Source organism: Nannobrachium achirus (genome assembly GCF_963921795.1).
Source record: "Nannobrachium achirus genome assembly, chromosome: 4".
Taxonomy (NCBI): Eukaryota; Metazoa; Chordata; class Actinopteri; order Myctophiformes; family Myctophidae; genus Nannobrachium; species Nannobrachium achirus.
Window position 1 is genome coordinate 44758636 of NC_137813.1, and position 21536 is coordinate 44780171.

Sequence of the window (21536 nt, forward strand, 5' to 3'; positions counted from 1 at the left end):
TATACTGAGAATGACTTATATATAAAAATAAAAAATAAAAAAAATAATAAAAAGATATACAGAGTTTGTTTTGATCCATGACCAAATTAGAAAGTTGAGGTTGGCTGTGCCTGTGTGTGTCTGTCTTTTAAGCTTGGAAGTGGGTTTAAAATGTGCTGCTGAGTTGTGTTATTATAAGCCAGACAAGCCTAGGTCAGGGGAAGTTTAGTTCACACCCAGTCCCACGTCTATGAAGCATTCTATTCTCCAAGACTCCAACCATACGGACTATCCACATACTCTGGAACTGAGTTTTACATTCCACAGGCCAGAAGACAGAGTGCTCTGGCCATGTTCAGGTGTTTAGACAGATATCTCGTGTTGTGTTGTGTTTAAAGACGTCCCCTCTCAAATGAGCACTTGCCCTGTCGGGCAACCTGAAAGCAAACTTCACCTGCCCGAAGGTTTTATTTACCTGCTGAGGGCAGGTGGGCAAGCCTTAATGTCGATGCCTGCTATAGCAAGCATCCATATTCTCCATCATTTGTGTTAGGCTACATTTCACCCCATAGAAATATTCTGCCCCAAAATACCATCTATTCATGTGGTCTCAATCTCCAGTCACTGGTAAACTCTGTCAGATGTTTCCATGTTGGAAATGGTAACAATCTGTGGCAAAACAAATATTCAAGTAAATAACTTTATTACATGTGATACATCTATCTGCATGTCTGCATGTACAAAATACACAAGAGACACAAGATGTACTTTCTTCACTACCCACTCACATTCACATACACCGTACATGTGTGATATCATGTCATTTGGCTGAGGATCCATAAAATGTATATTAAAAGTTTACATTTTGTTTGTTTGATTGATTGCTTTATGCTTTATTAGCAGTTCACAGAAACAGTAAAGTACAGTTTGATACAAGGTCAGCTAAGAGGATTTAAACCCAAGAAAGCACTATGGCTTCAATTGTTTCCATTGGGTTCCTTTGTACTCAATTCAATGAGTACAAAGGCTTTGACCTTTTTTTTTTCCTACAGGGGCCAGTTTCGAACTTGCAGCCACCTAGAGCGGTTTTGAAGGTGAGTAAGGAGTACACAATATAACAACTACAGCCAAATCAACCAACTTATGTCTCAAGTCTGAGCTGATCATTATTCACAACTAATGACTAAAATGTGAGTTCAGAAGAACAACTATTCTGTTTTAAAACTGTTTTAAATTAGATCTCAATCTTAAAGGATATACCACCACCAGTGTTTTGTCACAGTTGGTTCCACCGGTGTAATCCATCACTGTCAAAACATGGTCATGTAAATATATAAAACAATTGAATTGCACAACTGAAAAGACAGATATCAAAGCAGACACGTAGCCTACTTCCTTCTTGTCGCTCAGACCACCAGTATTTTCACTACTGTAAAACTTGCCATAACGGAAATGACTGGTGGTGGAACAGCCTACACACAGATAACGGTAGCCTAGCTCTATTCTAGACTCAAGCATAGGGGTATCCAAACTTTTTTCAAAGAGGGCCACATTAGAACATATTGAAACATCCAAGGGCCGACTATCTCCTGACAAAATGTACTTTCGGTCGACCATAACAAAGTACATATGCTTGTGTTTAACTATAATATAATTATCCTTATTTATCTTTTGTCCGGTGTGTGCTCTGAATTAAATACAAATAACTCACATTACCAAATGAAACCAGACGTGTAAGGTAAAAAATACAACAAAATAGCCTTTCCTTGACCCCTTCAGAATGAGAAAACAGGGAACAAGGAATACTGACAAATTATACAATAAACATCTTGTTTAGGGAGGAAGCTGCGGGCCCGTAGAAACCAGACACACATTTCCACACCAAATGTCTCTCTGACAACCACAACGCTCTCATGCATGTGCACTGAGACACAACTATAATACTCTGCAGACTGAAACAGATCTGCTATTTTCTTTTTAAATCAGGTCTTAATAGGTTGGATCTAATCTGCTTGCATTATCGAATATGTTATTAACAGTTTGCAAAAAGAAAAGGCACGTGGCACATATTTATACAAAGGAATGCTAAAAGGATAATCCAAAAAGCCCAGGGCTTTTATTTTTTGTGTATTCAGTTCATCAAGATATTTAAAGACAAACGATATACAGTAATATGCAGAAAACATCATATACAGTATACAAATAAAGGTACAGAAACATTTGGGGGACGTCTATGCATTCTGACAATGCAACTGACAGGCTTGGCGGACGGGGAAATTACTCAAGTCCTGATGTGTTTTTTATAAAGATGCAGGCACATTACCTGCACGTGTGATTCTTATAAGCTGTGTATGCAAATACATATAGTTGTTGTCGGGCAGAAACCTCTTAATGCATGGGTTTCCAAACACTAGAAAATATTAAAACACCCTAGGTGACAATAATGTACTTTCGGTCAGACCATAGTCTAATAAAGTCACATACATATGCATGCATCACATTTAACAATTTTATTTAACTATCATCATCAATACTGTACATATCAATGGTTTTTTGTCAGGTGTTTGCTCCGGAAAACATAAATTAATTTCACATTACCAAATGTAACCAGACACGCAAGGTAAAAAATACAATAAAATAGCCAGGAAACAATCCAGACAAATAATACTCTTATAATACAATTTAGGAATGAAGCAGAGGGCCGTATAAAAGTTGTCCTCGGGCCGCATTTGCCCCCCCCCCCCGGGCCGCACTTTGGAGCGCATAGAATTTAGTTTTATTGACTTATTTATTGATTTATTTGTTTCAATGATGTACTGTAATAAAATAAAATACTTCAACTACAAAAGGAACAGTAATATATTATACTTGATCTTTCACTTCAGCCTTCTGTTTTCCACTTACATAAATGTTCAGAATGATACAATTATGGGGCGCCCGCTGGCCTGGTGGTCAAGGCACATACCACATACTAGGCTATGATGCCTGCTGGCGTCGCTGGTTCGATTCCCGATCCGGATGACCTTTGCCACATGTCATTCCCCATCTCTCTCCCCGTTTCCTGTCAGTCTACTGTCCTATCAAATAAAGGCATAAAAAGCCCCCCCCCCCCCAAAAGAAAAAAAAGAATGATACAATTATTCACTAGAATGTTAGCATTTAACATCATAATTATTTATAGCCTATTATCTCCCCCGTCATTGTCCTCTGAGTCTACACACCTCCCACAGCAGACAATTCTTCTGATACTGTCAAACACAGCCATATAAAGGAGTGGATGGATGCACATATTCAGAGTTGCCAACCCTTTAGATACTTGGTAGGATGTGTAGACTGTACAGTTAAAGTCACTATCATCTTTTAGTCTCAGGTATAGGCGATAGGCCTGAAAGAAATGGTAAGGAATAAAGGAAATGGCATATAGCACAATGACAGATATGACCATTAGGGCTACCTTGCGTTTCTCTAGTCTGGTTATGTTTTCATTCTTCCATACCACCCATATTACCACACAGTATGAAGTGAAAGTCACCAGAAACGGAAGAAAACACCCAAACACTGCCATAAACACTATATAAGTGAAGTGAGAGATTTCATATCCATGGATCCGGCAGAAGGATACACACTGAGTGTTGCTTCCATGCACAGCAGGGCAAGTGGAGGCAAACTTCAGCACAGGACAGGAAAGGACCGCAACAAGGATCCAGATGATTGCACTGGCTGCCTTGACGCGCCCCGGCCGCACATGGTTGCGAGAGAAGAAGGGGTACGCAATGGCCACACAGCGGTTCACGCTTATACCCATGATGAAGAAGATGCTCACATACATGTTGCACGTGAAAAGAAACCTCTCTATTTTACAGGCGGCGGCCCCAAATATCCAATGTTTATCTCGTGCGTAGTAGTCGATCAGCAACGGCAGGGTGAGAACATAGAGGAGGTCACTGATGGCCAGGTTGCAGGATAAAACCACTCCAGTGTGCCAGTTTCTTCTCTCTCTGGTCACCAAGAGCCACAGTGCAAACACATTACCAGCGAGTGCCACACAGAATTCCACACCATACACTGAAGGTAGCAGTGAGATTTGGAATTTCTCACAATGTGCTGTGTTGTTGTCGACAATCATTTTATTTGTTGAAGTTCATCTGGTAGCTTTCATAAAATGGATGTTTATGCTGTTCAATATCTGTGAATGGAATTAGAATTAACTAAATTAATAATGCTACAATATGTCTTTATCAGTGTATCAACTCAAAACAAATCCACAATCAAAATGGTACTAAATAGGCCGACATGTATTCACCTTTTAAAACATTAATTATTCATAGAATTGCTTTCAAAAACGTTAAGCTATCATTTGATTAGACAGAACAAAGATATACTCACTGTAAAGCAGAGATCATATGCAAGACTATATTCTTGAAGAGTGAAGACAGATTACCACAGCAGCTCAACTGAATTTGCAGTGAGTGCAAAATGGTGAGTGAAATTGTACTGCAAGCACATGTCAATCTTTCATTTCCTCTTAAGCAACATCTGCCTGAGCAATTTGAAGAAGCAAAAACGTCATGCCTCCATTTTTAGTTGGCCAATAGAAGTATCCATTGGACCCTGATGAAGGCCCCTGAGCCAAAACGCCTTGGTCCCCTGTGTTTTTAACTTTGCCAGGCAAGCCAAAAGTTCAGGGATAGACACTACTTTAAATTATCAATTAAAAAAAAAGCATTTGTTAGCTTTAAAAAAAAGCACTTTATAATTGTATAAATTATATGTAAATAAAAATAAATGTATCCACAATTTTCCCCGGGGGTTTACTGGAGACTATCAGGACCAAACTTCCGGGTTTAACAGCAGACATACAAGCTCACGTCGCGTCGCAGATGCAACCCGTTGTGAGCTTGTAAATCGGCGGCGGAAGATCGGTGCAAACATCTGCGCAATGCACTATGGGGCGTTGGAAAATCGTGGATACATTTCCATAATACAATATTTTAGGTAAAATGCAATATTCTGGTTTATAGTATAATAAATACATGGCTGCGTATTTGATTGCGAACACAACTCACTACGCTCACTTCCAGCTAGCTCACGTAGTGTCGACAGGTCAAAGAAGCATAGGCCAGGCAACAAGTTCACCTGATTCTCTCACTTGGATGTCAGCCTACTACATACATGGGCAACTGGCAGCCTGGCGGCCCCCACCTTCACTTAATGGGGACATCAATTTACAAAATAAGTTAAGTTCAAATATGGAGATACTGTAAGAGGTTTCTGTCGACCGCAACAATATGCAATGTGGCCCCCTCATCACAGTTGCCCAACCCTGGCCTACTACAAGGAAGGAAATGTTTTGACCTAGAATAGGGGTCTTCAATGTTTTCAGGCCAGGAACCCCCAAACTGATGGGGAGATGGAGCAGGAACCCCCTACCTCGTAGTGTGGGGCTACATACAACATATATTGTGTGTTTCATGTGTATAAACATACCACGTTATTGTGCATTCAATACTATGCTATTAAAATAATAGATTAATATATTCATGCTTTTATTCTAAACATGCATGTACAAGTGGCCATACCACCACCTCCATTTATAAACATACCGTATTATCCGAGAACCAATGTCAATACTATCAATTTATCACTAACAATCTGTCAATTTGCACAATAATCATGTATACAAGCTATTCAAAAGAGAGAATCATGTTTTTTTTAATATATATATATTTAAAGACAAATTACATTTGTTTAAAATAAAAATATATAAAAGTTCTCCAACAATTTCGGGGACCCCCTGCACTGCCTGCAGTATCCCCGCAGACCACCTAGGGGTCGCGGACCCCCTGTTGAAGACCCCTGCTGTGTTCCACTTTTATGTACCCATATAGAGGTCAATTGTTAGTATTTAACTGTGTAGTAAACCCTCCTTTATTACAAGTGGTTTAAATTGTTGGGAATTTAAATAGTTTTGTACCATCACGCCTCATTGCCAAATAATTGTGCATAATTTTAATGCCATTCAGCAGGCTCCTTGTAAGACTATTTTATTAACTTTTTATCTTCTACAACCTCAGGTCTGAAATCTCCCATTCCTTATCAAATCATGTTATTTTCAGTCATGTTGATATCATGGGAAAACCAAGTATGCATTCAAAGAAAAAAATAACATCCTCCAACTATGGTGCTGAGCAGCAAAACCACATTGTTGACGTGAGCCTCTACTGTAGCTGAAACTGAATAGTTGCATTCACATGTTCACAACCAAATATGCAGGCATACATTTAATATACTATAAACCAGAATACTTGTCAATGTGGGCATCCCACACCTACCTACGTGGATGTACTAAAGATGCTAAGGAGCTGGCCACAGTGGCCAGATTTATGGAGAACCGAGATGACTGGAGACGCCGATGGAGGGCTCGTCTGAGGACGACGTAGAGATCATAATATTGTATTATGGTAACTAATAATTGAAATTAGAAAGTGTTTAGAAACTGCTTTTGCTACAGCTACTTTTTGCAACCCAGTTAGACCCTAGGCTGACTCTAAAAACGCCTTCTATATTCTGACCCAAGTTTTCTGAAAAAATGTATTTATTCAAAAATTACCCCCCCAAAAATTGCTACACTGTAGTGTACATGGCAACAACCCCAAAAAGAGTTCCCATCTTGAAAGATATAGTTACAAATAGGGTTTCCCAATGGGTTAACATCTATCCCTGATAAGAACTGTTCACCACATAACAGGAAAAATAAAGGACACCCACCTAGTAGCATAACTTGATTTCTTAACAATTTATTGGATAAAGCACATTTAACATGAACATTCGAACAGTACAAAAAAAATTTCACTGTTACATCAAGTCCCTCTGCTGATTTTCAGCAATAAATATATTCCACAAAAGACACCTGTTGGTCAGCACTTAAGTCTTCACAGCAAAGGTCATGGTGGAGATTTATGCACCTGTGCTGCCACCTAGTGTTTAATTATGGACTGCATTCAATGTCTTGTTCCAAACAGAAGAGTACAATTCAGCCTTTTCCCTTCCTCTGTTTGAAGCCTTGCTTCGCACCACCGCTGGGACCTCCTTTCTTGTGGCCAGGCGCTTTGCCTTTTGGACCCTTAGACTTGAATCCCCCATCCGTGTTTTTCTTCCCAAATTTATTCTTACCCTGAAAAGGTTTCTTCCCTCCAAACCTCCTGTCCCCATCACCGGTTTTCTTAGCCCCAAATCGCTTGCCGTCTGCCCCGGTATTCTTTCCAAATCGTTTCCCCCCGACCGCAAATCTCTTTCCCCCCTTACTGTCGCGATCTCCTCCTGGCCCGTCTCTGCGCGGACCACCCGGACGTCGCTGGGGTGATTTTATGTATTTCTGTTCACCTGGACCAAGTCTACTGGATTTTCCAAATTTCCCCCCGGCCGCAAATCTCTTTCCCCCCTTACTGTCGCGATCTCCTCCTGGTCTGTCTCTGCGCTGACCACCCGGACGCCCCTGGTCGCGATCTCCTCCTGGTCTGTCTCTGCGCTGACCACCCGGACGCCTCTGGGGTGATTTTGCATGTTGCTCGCCACCTGGACCATGTCTCCTGGGTGACTTGCCGCGATTCTCGTCACCTCCAGGTCTCCCAGTCGACAGCCTCCTCTTCTTGAAGGGACCTCCTGGGGGTTTTCCTGAGTTATTCCTCTTGGCGCCAGAGAACATGCCTGAACAAAAGCAAAACACAATTGTTAAGTTCTCTCTCAACAGCCATGAGATTAAACACGTTTGAGAGGTGGGTTGTTACATCTCTAATGATAATCACCTTCCTCTGGCTCCTTCCCTACAGCCTGTCTGTAGTACTCCACCTCATCATCAGATGAGACCACAACCTTGTCAGTCTGCGCCCCAGGGTCCTCCACTTCACTGTCCACTTCTTCTTCCACTTGTTGCTTTCTCTTCATGCCTGCCAGGCTCTTTTTCCTGAAACAAACACGCATAATACATTAAAAGTCTGTGAAACAAAAAATACAATAATTTGTGTCATTTCATTGTTGAGGAGACCTACTTGTTTGCTTCCCGCTCCGCTTCCTTTTGGGCAATATCCTCTTCCTGTTTACTCCGGCGCTCTGATTTCGCTTTCAGCTGTAGCTCTTTTCTTTTCAGGATCTCCTGAATTTCTTCCTCCGTCTTGGAGACTATAGAAAAATCACATTTTAGGGACCATTTCTACAAATCCACACTGCACTGTCACGTGTCGTTGTGATCTTGTACATGAGCTATTTTCAAACAGTCAAAGTATAACCACTTGAGCAGTTAGATAAAATAAGAACTTGAATACTCACTGAAAGAATGATACAGAATATTGCCCTCGCCTATGCCATCTTGTATCTTCACCAACTGCAAAGTCATTCGAGGACCGATCTGAAGGAGGAAAAACATTTATAAGCATTAAAAGAGGAACGACCCAAGGGAGGAATATATTTTTAAGTATAGCCCTATCCAGCACCACTGGTGTGAGCAGTAAAATACATTAATTTTGCACAATTACCTCAGTCAAGCGTACAGCGCTCTGCTGTGATGCCATGTTGCCACGTCCAGAGTAGACCTGTGGCAGCTCAGTTATGTTGTGATCTCCATCTTGTTCCGCCTCACTCTCAGAAAGGTTAGCTCCTCTAAAAGAAGTCATCGGAATTAGATCAGTTTATAATAAGGTAACAAAGAAAAACTCCACACCAACATGTACTTCTTTAAACATTTTCAACTTGGCAAAGACTTTGACCACTTTAAACTTGCGTCCCTATTCTGGGCATGTGATAATAGGTGAACATTCAGCTAAAATAGCTGATAGATGAGCTACGTAGATGCAGTGTAGATGAAAGTATAAGTAGTACAAGTATAGACGCAGGGAGGACCACAGTCAAGGTTTAAGCGGCTAAATAGTGAAAACAGTCCAATCTACAAGCACACAACGCATCGCTGTGCAATGCCTTTTGAGCTTGTAGATCGGCTATTTTCACAAAAACCTGCTTAACCACTAAATATTACATACGGCATAAGTGGTTAAACATGAGAGATTTATAGCCGTTTCAAATGTTATGATAAATACCTACAATAATGAAGTAGAATTTGCATTTTCACAAGGGACTCACTTCATCAACAGCTCACTAATGTCTTCCAACTTGCTCATGTTGGGGAACCTCTCCTGCATCAGCTTCTTGACACCACGACTAATGCCAACAGGGACAACCTTCAGGCTGCTGCAGGGTGGAAGAAGAAGAAGATGGTACTGGAGGTGAGTGTGGGACTTTATCATCAACAGAAAATGGAGCAGATGTGGGTGTTTTTGATGCTTTTGAACATGCATCACTGAACAGTCAAGTCATAATCTGTCATCATCTGAGCCCAACAGTCTTATCAAGGTAAACTGCTATGACACTTATAAACAAAGCATAGTAACCAAAGCATAACTTTGTACTGAGAAATGTCTGATACTTACTAATGGCGGAACTCTATCTCCTGGGTCTCTGGATTGTAGTTCAGCAGAACACACCGCTTAATACTGTTAAGGCTTATCTACGGAAACAAAAGCCAAAACAAAAGCTATATTTTAGCTTAAACTGTAATGTCATTAAATTACTTTAATTTCAGGGAGATGCCAGAGTTGAGTTGTCAGAAAGTATTTGTGTCTTCAGGGTTGATATAAGAAGACTATACACGTCATCAACCACTCATTTATCACAGGGGTCTTCAACAGGGGGTCCAGGACCCCTAGAGGGTCCTCAGAGTTACTACAGGGGTGACGCCAAATCTTTGTGTGATAGGGTCATGTTTTTTTTTACATTAACCACTTGAACCCTAGCATCCCTATTCTGAGTGGAACATTATCCAAAAATGGCAGATCTACAAGCTTACAACACCTCGCAGCGCGAGACGTTGTAAGCTTGGAGATCGGCTATTTTTGGCAAAGAGGTTTGCAAAGTATTTGACGGTTCAAGTGGTTAAATGTCTGAAAAATACACATCATTCTAACATGATGACAGTGCTGTCAAACAAGTCTAAGCTTCTAAGAAATCTATGGACATTTCTAATTTGCAACACATTTTAATACCCTGCTTCATCTCGCTCTCAACTAAGGGGTCCTTGACCTGAAAACGTTGAAGACCCCTGTTCTATCAGAATGAGTACTAGGCTGCCACTTCATTCAAACATACCTTGTGAACATTGATGGAGGGAAACATGTGTTGGAACATGGTGGCCATCAGTTTAACCTGCATGCCGTCAGAGCCAAAGTTGTTCAGGACCAGCAGCGGATGATGCGTAAACTGCTGGTCATGCATTCTGTGTTTCTTCAGAGATGAAACCACATCTTTGATGAGCGCATACTGGGGGGGGGGGAAAAAACATCAACAGCCCTTGTCAGAAACTATTCAAAGAGCAACACCCAGATTGATTTTAATGGTAAGGGATTATCAGTGCGTTTACTTTGAAAGACATCACTTGACAGTCACGTAATAATGATGCTTCATCATCTAAGCCCGTGCACCTTTTAATACTCATTTAAATGCATAGAAGAAATACCTTTGCCACTTTGAAGCACAGCATTGGACCTTTGGGAAGTCGAGCAAGCCTCTGAAACAAAAACATGTTATAGGGTCAACAACAGCATCTCCATGTGGATTTGGCTGAACTCGCCATGCACTATCACGTCCCCACTCACTTGGTTGCACGACTAACATGCCAAAAATAGCAGACCTACCAAGCTCACCATATCTGCAACGCCATAAGCACATGCATTTTAAGTTGTAGGTCTGCCATTTTCAGTGTGTGACACGTTTGTGCGCCGATGTTGTTTAAATTAAAAACTGGGTGTTAAGGGCCCATCAGTGCGTTTACTTTGAACATGCATCACTGAACAGTCAAGTCATAATCCGTCATCATTTGAGCCCAACAGTCTTATCAAGGTAAACTGCTACAACACTTATAACCACCATATCTGCAACGTCATAAGCACGCTTTAAGTTGTAGGTCTGTCATTTTCAGTGTGTGACACCTTTGTGCGATGTTGTATAAATTAAAAACTGTCTTTTTGATTAAGGGCCCATCAAAGTATTTGTTTGGCATAAACATTAGCATATGGGTGTGTACAATTTTCCCACCTCTTGTTATTGTAAAAAGGCCAAATTAATTGAGAAATAACCATTCTCACAATGTAAAATAAATAAAATAATGACCAAGAGTTCAAAGTATGCGCCTGAGGCAGATTTGTGGAACTAAAGTAACTGTAAATACTAGGCAAGGTACTCTGAAAATGATCTCACCATGTTAACACTGGTTGGGGTCTTGCTGAAGATGATGAAGTGTGTCACTCCCAGTGGTCCTGCTACTGACACAAAATCTTTCAGGGAATTCTTTTTCCTCACCTGGTAGAGAAAACAGGCACAGCGCTCACATTTCACTAAAAAAACTAAGATTTCCAGGCCTTTTTCAGCAATGTGACAAGAAGACCCAAAACCAAAGCTTTTTGCTACACGGTCAGCGAAATCTAACAAAATCACATCACAAGATTTATAAATAAAATCTGTAAATATATTTAAACAATACATGATGAATCTGTACACTAACATGTTAGATTAAACCATTAGAGACCGGGAAATAATCTGCTATTTGAGCATTTTCTTTTTTCTTTTACACAAATCTCTTCTGGGGGTCCCCTCTCTGGCACACAACATTTTCAGAAGGGGTGCAAGGCCAAATACATGTACATTTTCGTGGCACAAAAAAGTCTGAGAACTAATGATGTAGCTATGTGTACAATCTGCCTCATGCTTTACAGGTTTAATAACACATGGACGCATTAAAGACTAAAAACTGTGGGGTTTATCCTAAAGACAGACCTTGAGGTTCTCTGCGGTGAAAGGCCCCATGACTCGCCGCATGTCCTGCACCAGCTGGCCGGCATTCTTCCCAACACGACCCCGGTTAAACACGAAGGAGTGGGGAACGTTCGTGTAGGTCTCTTCAGCCACATGGTTGGCATTTACCCTGGATTTCTTCTGGTTTTTGGTCTGAAAAGTAGGAAATCAAATGATCATCAACTGGACATGATGCTAACAGATCTAATATTTGATCATGTGCATTTACCCCCACTGTTGGCTGAAGGAAGAAACAGCGTTAGCAAATAACATAGCAGTGTACTCGTCGTGAACGCGTTTTCCCTTAATTCAACCGTTTATTCGTATAACATTACACGGTAAATATACACGTATAAACTTATATCAAGAGGCAAATGTCCGTTATTCACAATTCACACATAATACATAACATTAAATGTACGAGGAGGTTCACTTTGGCTAACGCGTTAGCTTTAGTTAAACTTTGCGTTGCGTACTTACCTTCGTCCTTTTCCCCATTGTGTTCCAAGATACAGTGTTGGCAAATTAATGCAATAACAGCTGTTACCTCCAACTCAGATATTACTATTGCACAAAATAACCGATATTTTCACAACATTCATGCTAAACTGTACACGTCCACCCAGCGCAGAGCAAAGAGCATGGCAGCTCACAATCCCACATGTGGAACTTTTAGCACGGTGTCACATGGTAATATGTCCGTTTGTCTCAATGAATCGACTTTGTAACTGGTTCCTAGCAAGAGAGACACTTTTCGCAGGGCACATACAGACAGTACCTTGGCTTTGGGTCTGACAGCTCTGACTTATCCTATTCGTAATTTTTATTCACCAAAATTCCCCTGTAATTGTTACCAAATTGTATTTTTATTTTATATACATTTTATACTTCTTGTTCTTTTTCTTGGTACAAGACGTATGTGACGTTTATTATAGGCCTGCATTGTTAGGCCTGCACTGCAGGAAAAAGGCTTGGCCAAGTGGTGGTGGTGGTGGTGGTGGTGGTGGGGGGGCCTCTGGCGCGTGTGCCAACATAGTTTAATGAATTAATTCATTTAATTAGTTTAAATTAATTCCCTTATTTTAGACTAATTCTTATTTTTGCCCTCAACATAAAAAAAGAGGTTGACTCTTGTCTCTTGGCCAGGTGCTACAGATTTTAGGCCAGGGGGCCCCCCTGGCCAAAGTGCTGCAGGAAACCCTGTGGTAGGCGAGGTTAAGTCTCAGGGCACCCAGGCTGTAAATAACATTTTCATTCACAGCACCCCTGAATTACATTTTACAGCCTACCTTACATTTGTGACAAATATGTAAATCTGTCCCCTTAAGAGTTTAGTTAACAGATAATGTTTACAGTTCTACATACATAGGTACCTGTAACAGGAAATGCATATTTGCTGGCTTACACTATAGTCTGTTTAAAAAGCTATAGACTATTGGCCTACTTTACAAACGTCCACACCCCCTGTTCTTGTCTGGATGGCTCGTATCTTCTTCAGAAGGCCACTCCTGTCCATTATATATCAAGCACTGACCTCAGTTGATATTTTAAAATCAGTTTCTATTCTATTCTATTCTATTCTATTCTATTCTATTCTATTGTCACTATTAGATCTCATCTTAATAAATAAATTAGCGTGTGGGAAAGATCTTGTATTAACAGCATAGAAGCTTGGTGGCAGAGGGAGGAGACAGAGTGGATTCTTGCACTGAGGGCCAAAGCAGATAGCTGGTCTTTCTTTGGGAGGCGGTGTCATTAGGCTAGTTTGTAATTAGGAGCCTCTTCTTTCAGAAATCCTGTGACAGAGATAAAGTTAAGGGGTGGTCTGGGTTACTGAACAACATGTGTCAGTGTCCTCTCTGTGTGCCTCTCTCGCTTTGACTTCGTACGTATTTTCTTTCTTTGTTTTTATCTGCACTTAAAACCTTTGTGAGGCTCGCTGATACTGCTGCGTGTAACACTATAGAGGATGTTTTGTATAGGCTCATTATTCTGCCTCTTAATGATCTCAGCCTCATCTTTAGTTTAATTATATTTTCATCCGTGGGCCACAGGATCTATGCAGCAACAGAAGACAGAGGTCCAGCAGCTACAGTACATCATTACGGTGAGTTATGGAACGTCCCTGATCTCAAAATGCAATGATGGAATCGACTTTCAGAGAGATGACACGTGTCCGAAACAATAACAGTTGTTAAAGTCTTTGTTGTTTACACAGTCATGTTAAAAGTGTAATGAATTATTTTGTAATTCTTTATTTAATAACCATTTCAATAACTGAAAGTGGTCTTACCAATTTCCAATTACAATTTACAGTTAACCTGGCTGAGTGTTATCTTTTTCAACACATTTCGTATTTTATTTGACATGTTTGATGTATGGACATTTAATTCGTTTTTGGTAATAAATCATACAGGAGATTTCTGTGTGAAATGTAAATATTGACCATATTATGGTAAGAATGGTGTTTATGGTATTGACTGTGGCTGTTTTGGTGGGACCTGGAGGTAACCCTATAAAGACTGTTGACCATGGGATAGACGTTTTGTTGACTCTGACTGGTCTGTGTTGACTGTTGTCCCCGCGGCGTTGACCTGTGAATAAACTTCAGCCAGTAGAAGAGACCCTATTGCACTTTTACTTTCCACAGGATGTGACGGGAACATCTGGTGAACATTCAAGATCCAGGAGGCAAAGTGCACAATAAAATTCTCAGTGTTAATTCAACTCTGAGAGTGTAAGATGCAGATGGCCACAGTAGCAAGTAGGCCCTGGTCTCTGAAATGGAGTTATAGACATTCTGGTGAGGGATTAGGTTTGTGGTCAAAGGTTATCATGTGTTATGCATTGTTATTGCTGACGAACTCTAATCTAAATTTCTCCTCCATTTACTAGGTCTGTTTTTAAGAAGTTGTACAGATAGCCTACATGGAGAAGATACTGACACTTGCCCTGACTCTGTTTCTAACATTCTGTCTGGACATACCTGTCGCTTGGGGTCGGAAGGAGTGGGCCGATGGGGAGAACACGCAGACACGCTCGTCGCGCTCCTCAGAGACGAAAGCCGGTCGCTGCTCGTACACCTTCATCGTTCCACAGCAAAAACTGAAAGGGGCGCTGTGTCTGAGCACAGAGTCTGTTGCTGCCAACCGCACAGAGGTGGCGGGATTGCGAGCAGAGCTCAGCCGGCAACAGGAACAGATGAAGATGCTCCAGAGTCACCTCGAGCACGAGGGGGCCCTCGCTACGGAGGTGCGGGCCCTCCGCAAAGAGAGCAGTGGTATGAACGGGCGCATTGCCCAGCTCTATGCCCAGCTGCTGCACGAAGTGATCCATAAGAAAGACCAGGTGTTGGAGCAGCGAAGGATTGAGAACCTTCTGCTGAATGCGACAACACAGGTGACCTTTTAGGCCTCCGCCATACAGTAGGTGCTGCATGATGAGGCTGAGCAATCACTTGAAACAGCTGCACTGCTCATGTTGCTGTTGTTCCTGATTTGGTTGCGTTCTAGTGTCGTGCACAAAATAGGCAATCTACAAGCTCTCAACCTGTCGCATGGCGTCACGTTGTGAGCTTGTGGATCGGCCATTTTGATGCGTGACACTGGCAGTCTGGCACGCAACTAAGTACCAGGCTTTTGCTGTCTATTCAACCTTCCAGGCCCTGCAGGTATCCAGTAATTACAGGGAGCTGGAGAAGAAGTACGGTGCTCTCACCTCTGTGATGAGCTCACAAAGCCAGCTCATTGCCCGCCTACAGAAGCAATGCCAGTGCAGGGACACTACTACCCCATCATTACTGGTAGGGAAGAAGCTATAGCATTCATCTGCCAATTGTGGTTCTAAATCCGGGAACTGAAGACGAGGAGTGTTTATGTGTATTTATTTCTCCCTGTTGAACTGGATAGGCGACCACTGAATCTCCAAGAGCCCAGACTGATGGGCGACTCAACGACTCGTCTGAGGCCAACCAAATGACTAATGATGTGCAGCGGGACCAGAGTGCTCCTCCATCCCAGGAAGAGAAACCAAAGGGTGCCGATGACCAACCCACCACGGCCACCACCATCATGACAGCCAACTCTCCTACAGATCCTCCTTTCAGTTACCCTGTTCCAAAAACCCCAGGTAAACCTAAAGCAGGGGTCTTCAACCTTTCAGGCCAAGGACGCGTGCCAAGGATCCCTTAGCTGAGAGAGAGATGAAGCAGGGACCCCCACGACCCTTTTCATAGTTTCCATATAGTTTCATTGTTTGATAGTACAATCATCAGTGTATTTTGGATTTATGTCAATTTGTATTTCAGATATTTAACCACTTGAACCGTCAATACTTAGTAAATTTGACCTTTCACTCTGTACAGTAGAGTCTGCTCTTTTTCCCCTCTACACCAAACCTCTTTGCCTAAAATAGCCGATCTACAAGCTCACAAGCTGTGAGTTTGTAGATCTGCTATTTTTGGCAAGTGGTTAAAATAAAGGAGAGGTTTCTATCGCACAAAGATTTGGAGGACCCCCTGTAGTAACTCCGAGGACCCCCTAGGGGTCCCGGACCCCTGTTGAAGACCCTTGACCTAAATACAAATTGGTCCACTGTGTTACCATCTGCTCACGCCTCACATCTCTTCTTTTACACAAGTTTCCTACATGTTGTTTTACATACTGGACCGCATGCTTTTAACCAATGGACTTCTATTTCCACCTCGTTGAGCACACAACCCGCAGAACCCACATCCTCTTTTGACGATTTTTAGATTATGATGTAGCAACACGCTTCCCATCACATATTCCCTTGTTAGACTCGAACAATTATTGGATACTGGAGTCTGTGTGTTCTGTTCATGTTATCTAACAGCCCAGATAAGCGGAGGATGTGCAGGGAGCCAGTGACCTTGGTGGTAGGAGTGCTATCTCTCTGGGAATGCCTAAACAATGTCTACATTACAAACTGCAAGCTGTTCCCATCAAAGGAGAGCGGGGACTTTTATAATGAGCCACAAACTCACACGCACATACTGTACACACAGTGTGTCTCCTATTACCCAACCAGTGCAGCTTAAAAGTTCAATAACAAAGCAAAGGACTGTGTAAAGAAACTGTCATATACTGCTCCAAAGACACAAAAAGAAGAAGTGTTAAGAAGTTCTCACATTCTTTACTTATATAACAGCATCAATACCACAGTGTAGAAATTCTCTGTTACAAGTAAAATGTCTGATATTCAAAATTTACTTTAGTAAAAGTACAAAAATATTGACTTCAAAATATACTTAAAATCTACAAAGTAACAAGTAACGAATAACGATAAGGTTTTCAAAAAGCTAATAAAAGTAAAAGTGCAATATTTGCCTCTGAGATGTAGTGCAAGTAGAGGTAGAAGTAAAAGTATTTAAAGCATTGAAAATTGGAAATAGAAAAAAAGAGAAGTGCTAGATTAAAATGATAAAATTCTACGCATGGGAAAATGTACTTTTAGTTATTTCCACCACCACGCACATGCACGGCATGCACGTGTATTGTATACGCATGTAATCAGCACATGTACACAGACACAGAAACGCAGGCACGCACTCACTAATTACCACAGCCCTAGAGCATTTGTGTTGCCTTAAATGCCTGGTTTATGCCCCTAAAATGCTACAGTTGCACAAGCCAAGTGTGTGAAATTACAAAGCAGAGGGTATATGATGGACATCCTCCACCCAGCTAGATCACTAAAACAACTCCAGATAACTCTAGCTTGCAACTACAATACACCGTTCCTCTAAACCAGGGCTTCTCAAATGTTTTTCTTTTGTATCTATCCTCGAGGACCACCACACCTCCACACAATGATATATAAGAAGGCACAATCAGTTCTATTTTATAAAGTACTGCATAGTACTGTGTTCTATCTGTCTGTCATTCAATGTTATATGAGATACTTCAATGGTTTCCTATGGAAATAAGCTTAGTCTATTCTAGGATCTCCTTTTAGTAGACCTTGTACCAGTGAACTGCACTGTCATGAAACTGTACTTTTTCCTATGCAAACTTCTAATATAGTCTTCAATCAATCAATCAATCAATCAATCAATCAATCAATCAATCAATCAATCAATCAATAATTTTAACACGAAAATAGCTTACAACACATGCATTATGAGCCTGTAGATTTGTATGTATTATGACTGATCTGAAGCTATAAGTGCTGATGGCCAAGTAAAGGATATCCAGTCTCTGATGAACTCTGTGGAGCATTCACTGTTCATGTTATCCATAATCCATGTGACATGAGACGCTGAACATGTGTCGTCTGGGGGGGCAAACAGATAAGCGGGGGCTGTTGTGATATTATTGACATGACATGAGAATAGACAGAACTCCACAGCTCCCCTCATAGTTATACATCTTGCGCCCCCCCCCCCCCCCCCTCCCAGAGGTCTCCCAGCAGCCTTTTACAGATCACATTCCATGTTTGCACCTCAGGGCCTTGGAGCGACTGCAAGCATGTGCTGGACTCCGGGGAGACCACCAGTGGCATCTACCTGCTCCGCCCGCAGAGCGCCAACAGACTCCTGCAGGCCTGGTGCGAGCAGAGCCGTGCCGAGGGGGGCTGGACCGTCATCCAGAGGAGACAGGACGGCTCGGTCAACTTCTTCAGGACGTGGGACCAGTACAAGGTGAGTCCACCACCACCCAGTAGTGTGTTAAGGCAGTGTTTCTCAAACTTTCAAATTTCAAGGTCTCTCCTCAACTCTGACAGTGTACAAATCGAACCAAATGGACCCGTTAGGGTTCATTTGATTCCATTTGTACACTGTCAGAGTTACATACTTGTATGGGTCAATTTAGACCTCCCGAAAGGAACCCACAGAGTCCCTGGAATCCACTTTGAGAAACACTGTGTTAAGGTATTTAGACCTGAAAAGTGTCAATTTAGATTTTAACCACCTTAACCATTAATTTGATACTTTAGCTGTAAAAAATTGTAGGTATAAAAGCCAGAGCTTGTAGTTTGAAAAGTCGCAATCATTCTGGGGGGTCTCTGGAACAAAATATTTTAAGATGGGGGGCCGGATGTCAAATACATTTAATTTTGGGGGTCCAAAGTTTGAGAACCACTGCATCGAAGGATTTCGAAGACATTTGTAAAATCGGCCTCAAGTCTTAAAGAGAACAAAATGTTGCACAGTCTGAAGCCAGCCAGAAAGGAATTATGAAAAAATGTCAATGCATAAAGCATGAATGAATATTAATTAGTTGGCACCGGTAAGAATGAATAAAGTCTGCAGTAAAAAGTGCTCCACAATGTGCGTTCCAAGGACCTCCACCGTTCTTTGAGGAGGTTCCAGGGGGTCAATAGCAGCAGGGACGTGCATGCAGAGAATGTTAGGCAAGGGCTGACATTTCTAAAAGTGCCTTTTGGTGGAAATATCGAAAATAGCTATTAGCATTCAAGTTCAGGAGAGTTTTGACAAGGAAATTCTCTTGAATGCTGCCTTCTGGTATGGCATGGAAAGAGGGCATTTGCATTTCTTTCACCATAGTAAAAACTGCATTCATGGTCTGGAGAGGGCACTTTTTACAGACGAACAAAAGGGCAGGGGCTCAAGCCCCCTTTGATGTCTATGTATGCACGTGCCTGGTTGCAACCCTTCCTCGGTTTAATTAAAAACTGTTCCATGTAGGAAGGCTTTGGGAACCTGGATGGAGAGTACTGGATAGGCCTGGAGCACCTCTACTGGCTGACCAAACAGGCTCACTACAAGCTGCGGGTGGCTCTGGAGGACTGGCAGGGCCGTCAAGTGTTTGCTGAGTATGACAGCTTCCGCCTGGAGCCGGAGAGTGACGGGTACCGTCTACGACTCGGGGAGTACCACGGCAACGCCGGGGACTCCCTCTCCTGGCACAACAACAAGGCCTTCACCACCCTGGATCGAGACAAGGACCGCTACGCAGGTCAGACTTTCCACTGGCCGCTCTATTTTTAACAGTCTATCTCAGGACTTCCCAAACATTTTCAGGCTGAGACTCAAAAAGAGAAATTTGGTGCAAAATTATGAATTGGGGTGCCCGCTGGCCTACTGGTCCAGCCGCATACCACTTAGGCATTGCTATATAGGTATGGATGCCTGGCGGCGTCGCTGGTTGGATTCCCAATCCGGACAACCTTTGCTGTGTGTCACTCCCCATCTCTCCCCCCATTTCCTGTCAGTCTATACTGTCCTATCAATAAAGGCATAAAAGCCCAAAAACAAATCTTCAAAAAAATATAAAGTATGAATTAATCACAGATCTGCAAGTTCACAACACGTCATGATTTGGCACTTTTGTAGATGGCAAAAAGAATCTAAATTGAAAACTCAACTCATTTTCAACTCACAATTTTGGGTTAATTAAAAACTACATTTTAATTTACCTCAAAATGGGTCACTCACGAGTATCTGTTGTTATCGGTTTGATTAATATGTTTGTTTGTTTTGTTCAGGTAACTGCGCTCACTACCATAAGGGAGGCTGGTGGTATAACATGTGCGCACACTCCAATTTGAACGGTGTGTGGTATCGAGGTGGACACTACCGCACTAGCCGCTACCAGGACGGGGTCTACTGGGCAGAGTTCCATGGGGGGTCCTACTCTCTCAAGCGAGTTTCAATGATGATCAAACCCACCTAACAGACTTGGACTCCATTGTGAGATGTTAATCTGAGTGACATATCAGAAGATGTTTTACTAAACTGATGGGGCTGATAGAAGATGATTCGTGCATATTCAGTGGGAGCTCCTCAAGCTGCTTGGAGGCTGGCCAATGGAGAATGTTAACAAAAGAATGTGTGGGTTAGTTATGTTAGCGTTCAAAATATGATGTTATAAAGAATAAATCACTGGATTTCATGTTAACGGAGGTCCAGTAATATTAATAATGTTCAATATGTTGACAAGTAAGACCTCTTGGTTAGTTGCTGACAATATCCTCCAAAATACTGAGGGTTAATTTAACTAGTTTTGATAAATATTTAGGATTTTACAGTGTAGTAGGGCATATTTTGTAAATCCCAATGTATTTTTCAATTAAAAAAACAACAACAACATGATAGATAATCCTTGATTATGACTTTCTTTGACTTTTCGATTTGCTCATAAATACAGTGTGAGACGAGTATGGGAGGAGACCGTTATTCTCTCTTTCTCTGAACGGAAGGTTTGCTGTGGTAAATGTTTCTGTTAAAAGCTTCCTGTCTCTAACAGGGCGTGTGAACTTGCCCTTGCTCATTCACTCCCTTTTGCACACTGATGCTTGGTATCTGTCCAGGTTCCAGTAAGTGACAGACGCTCATCATCAGGACCAACACTGATCCAAGGTTCAAGGTTCAAGAGTAGGTAATAGCAACAGCAGCCTCCTCAGTGGCAGAAGCAGGAAAATCCTTTTAAACAACCTGTATATCTACCACATCCTTCTTTACTCTTGGAACCCCGATGTTACCCCTTTAGGATGCTGGGCCTTTTTGTTTTCATAGGCTGTTGGTGGAGCTGTAACGCGTCTTCTGTTATTATTATTTTGTCTTTAATGTGTCCTGTTATTATGGTAATGATGTGGAAGACATTTTCATAGTGAATGACTAGGCAATGATTGTATCATTGTACATTTTGGGTAATTGAGGTAGGATTTATATCTATGTC

At 41.7% G+C, this 21536-nt stretch overlaps 3 protein-coding genes across 4 annotated transcripts; 1 reads left to right on the forward strand and 2 right to left on the reverse strand.

Annotated features, from left to right (window-relative positions):
• Positions 1 to 3154: 3154 nt before the first annotated feature.
• On the reverse strand, positions 3155 to 4105 carry p2ry11 (purinergic receptor P2Y11; the record flags this gene model as incomplete). The annotated part of the gene is made up of 1 exon (XM_080723318.1): positions 3155 to 4105. The coding sequence occupies one exon, from the start codon at positions 4103 to 4105 to the stop codon at positions 3155 to 3157; it is 951 nt and encodes a 316-aa protein (XP_080579444.1).
• Positions 4106 to 6771: 2666 nt separating this feature from the next.
• On the reverse strand, positions 6772 to 12522 carry ppan (peter pan homolog). The gene is made up of 12 exons (XM_080724175.1): positions 12355 to 12522; positions 11857 to 12027; positions 11281 to 11382; positions 10541 to 10591; positions 10174 to 10344; positions 9459 to 9535; positions 9112 to 9219; positions 8511 to 8634; positions 8305 to 8383; positions 8028 to 8157; positions 7785 to 7942; positions 6772 to 7686 (listed from the first exon to the last, which is right to left on the reverse strand). Exons 1-12 carry the CDS (start codon positions 12370 to 12372, stop codon positions 7013 to 7015), a joined length of 1863 nt encoding a protein of 620 aa, XP_080580301.1. The 5' UTR covers positions 12373 to 12522; the 3' UTR covers positions 6772 to 7012.
• Positions 12523 to 13634: 1112 nt separating this feature from the next.
• angptl6 (angiopoietin-like 6) lies at positions 13635 to 21027 on the forward strand. Of its 2 annotated transcripts, XM_080724004.1 has the most exons (8): positions 13635 to 13759; positions 13929 to 13981; positions 14770 to 15273; positions 15536 to 15676; positions 15783 to 16002; positions 18342 to 18535; positions 19544 to 19814; positions 20344 to 21027. In XM_080724004.1, exons 3-8 carry the CDS (start codon positions 14803 to 14805, stop codon positions 20529 to 20531), a joined length of 1485 nt encoding a protein of 494 aa, XP_080580130.1. In that variant the 5' UTR covers positions 13635 to 13759; positions 13929 to 13981; positions 14770 to 14802; the 3' UTR covers positions 20532 to 21027. The 2 variants fall into 2 exon arrangements, with proteins under 2 accessions (XP_080580130.1, XP_080580129.1); XM_080724003.1 differs by having other exon boundaries at positions 13640 to 13981.
• The last annotated feature ends 509 nt before the right edge of the window (positions 21028 to 21536 follow it).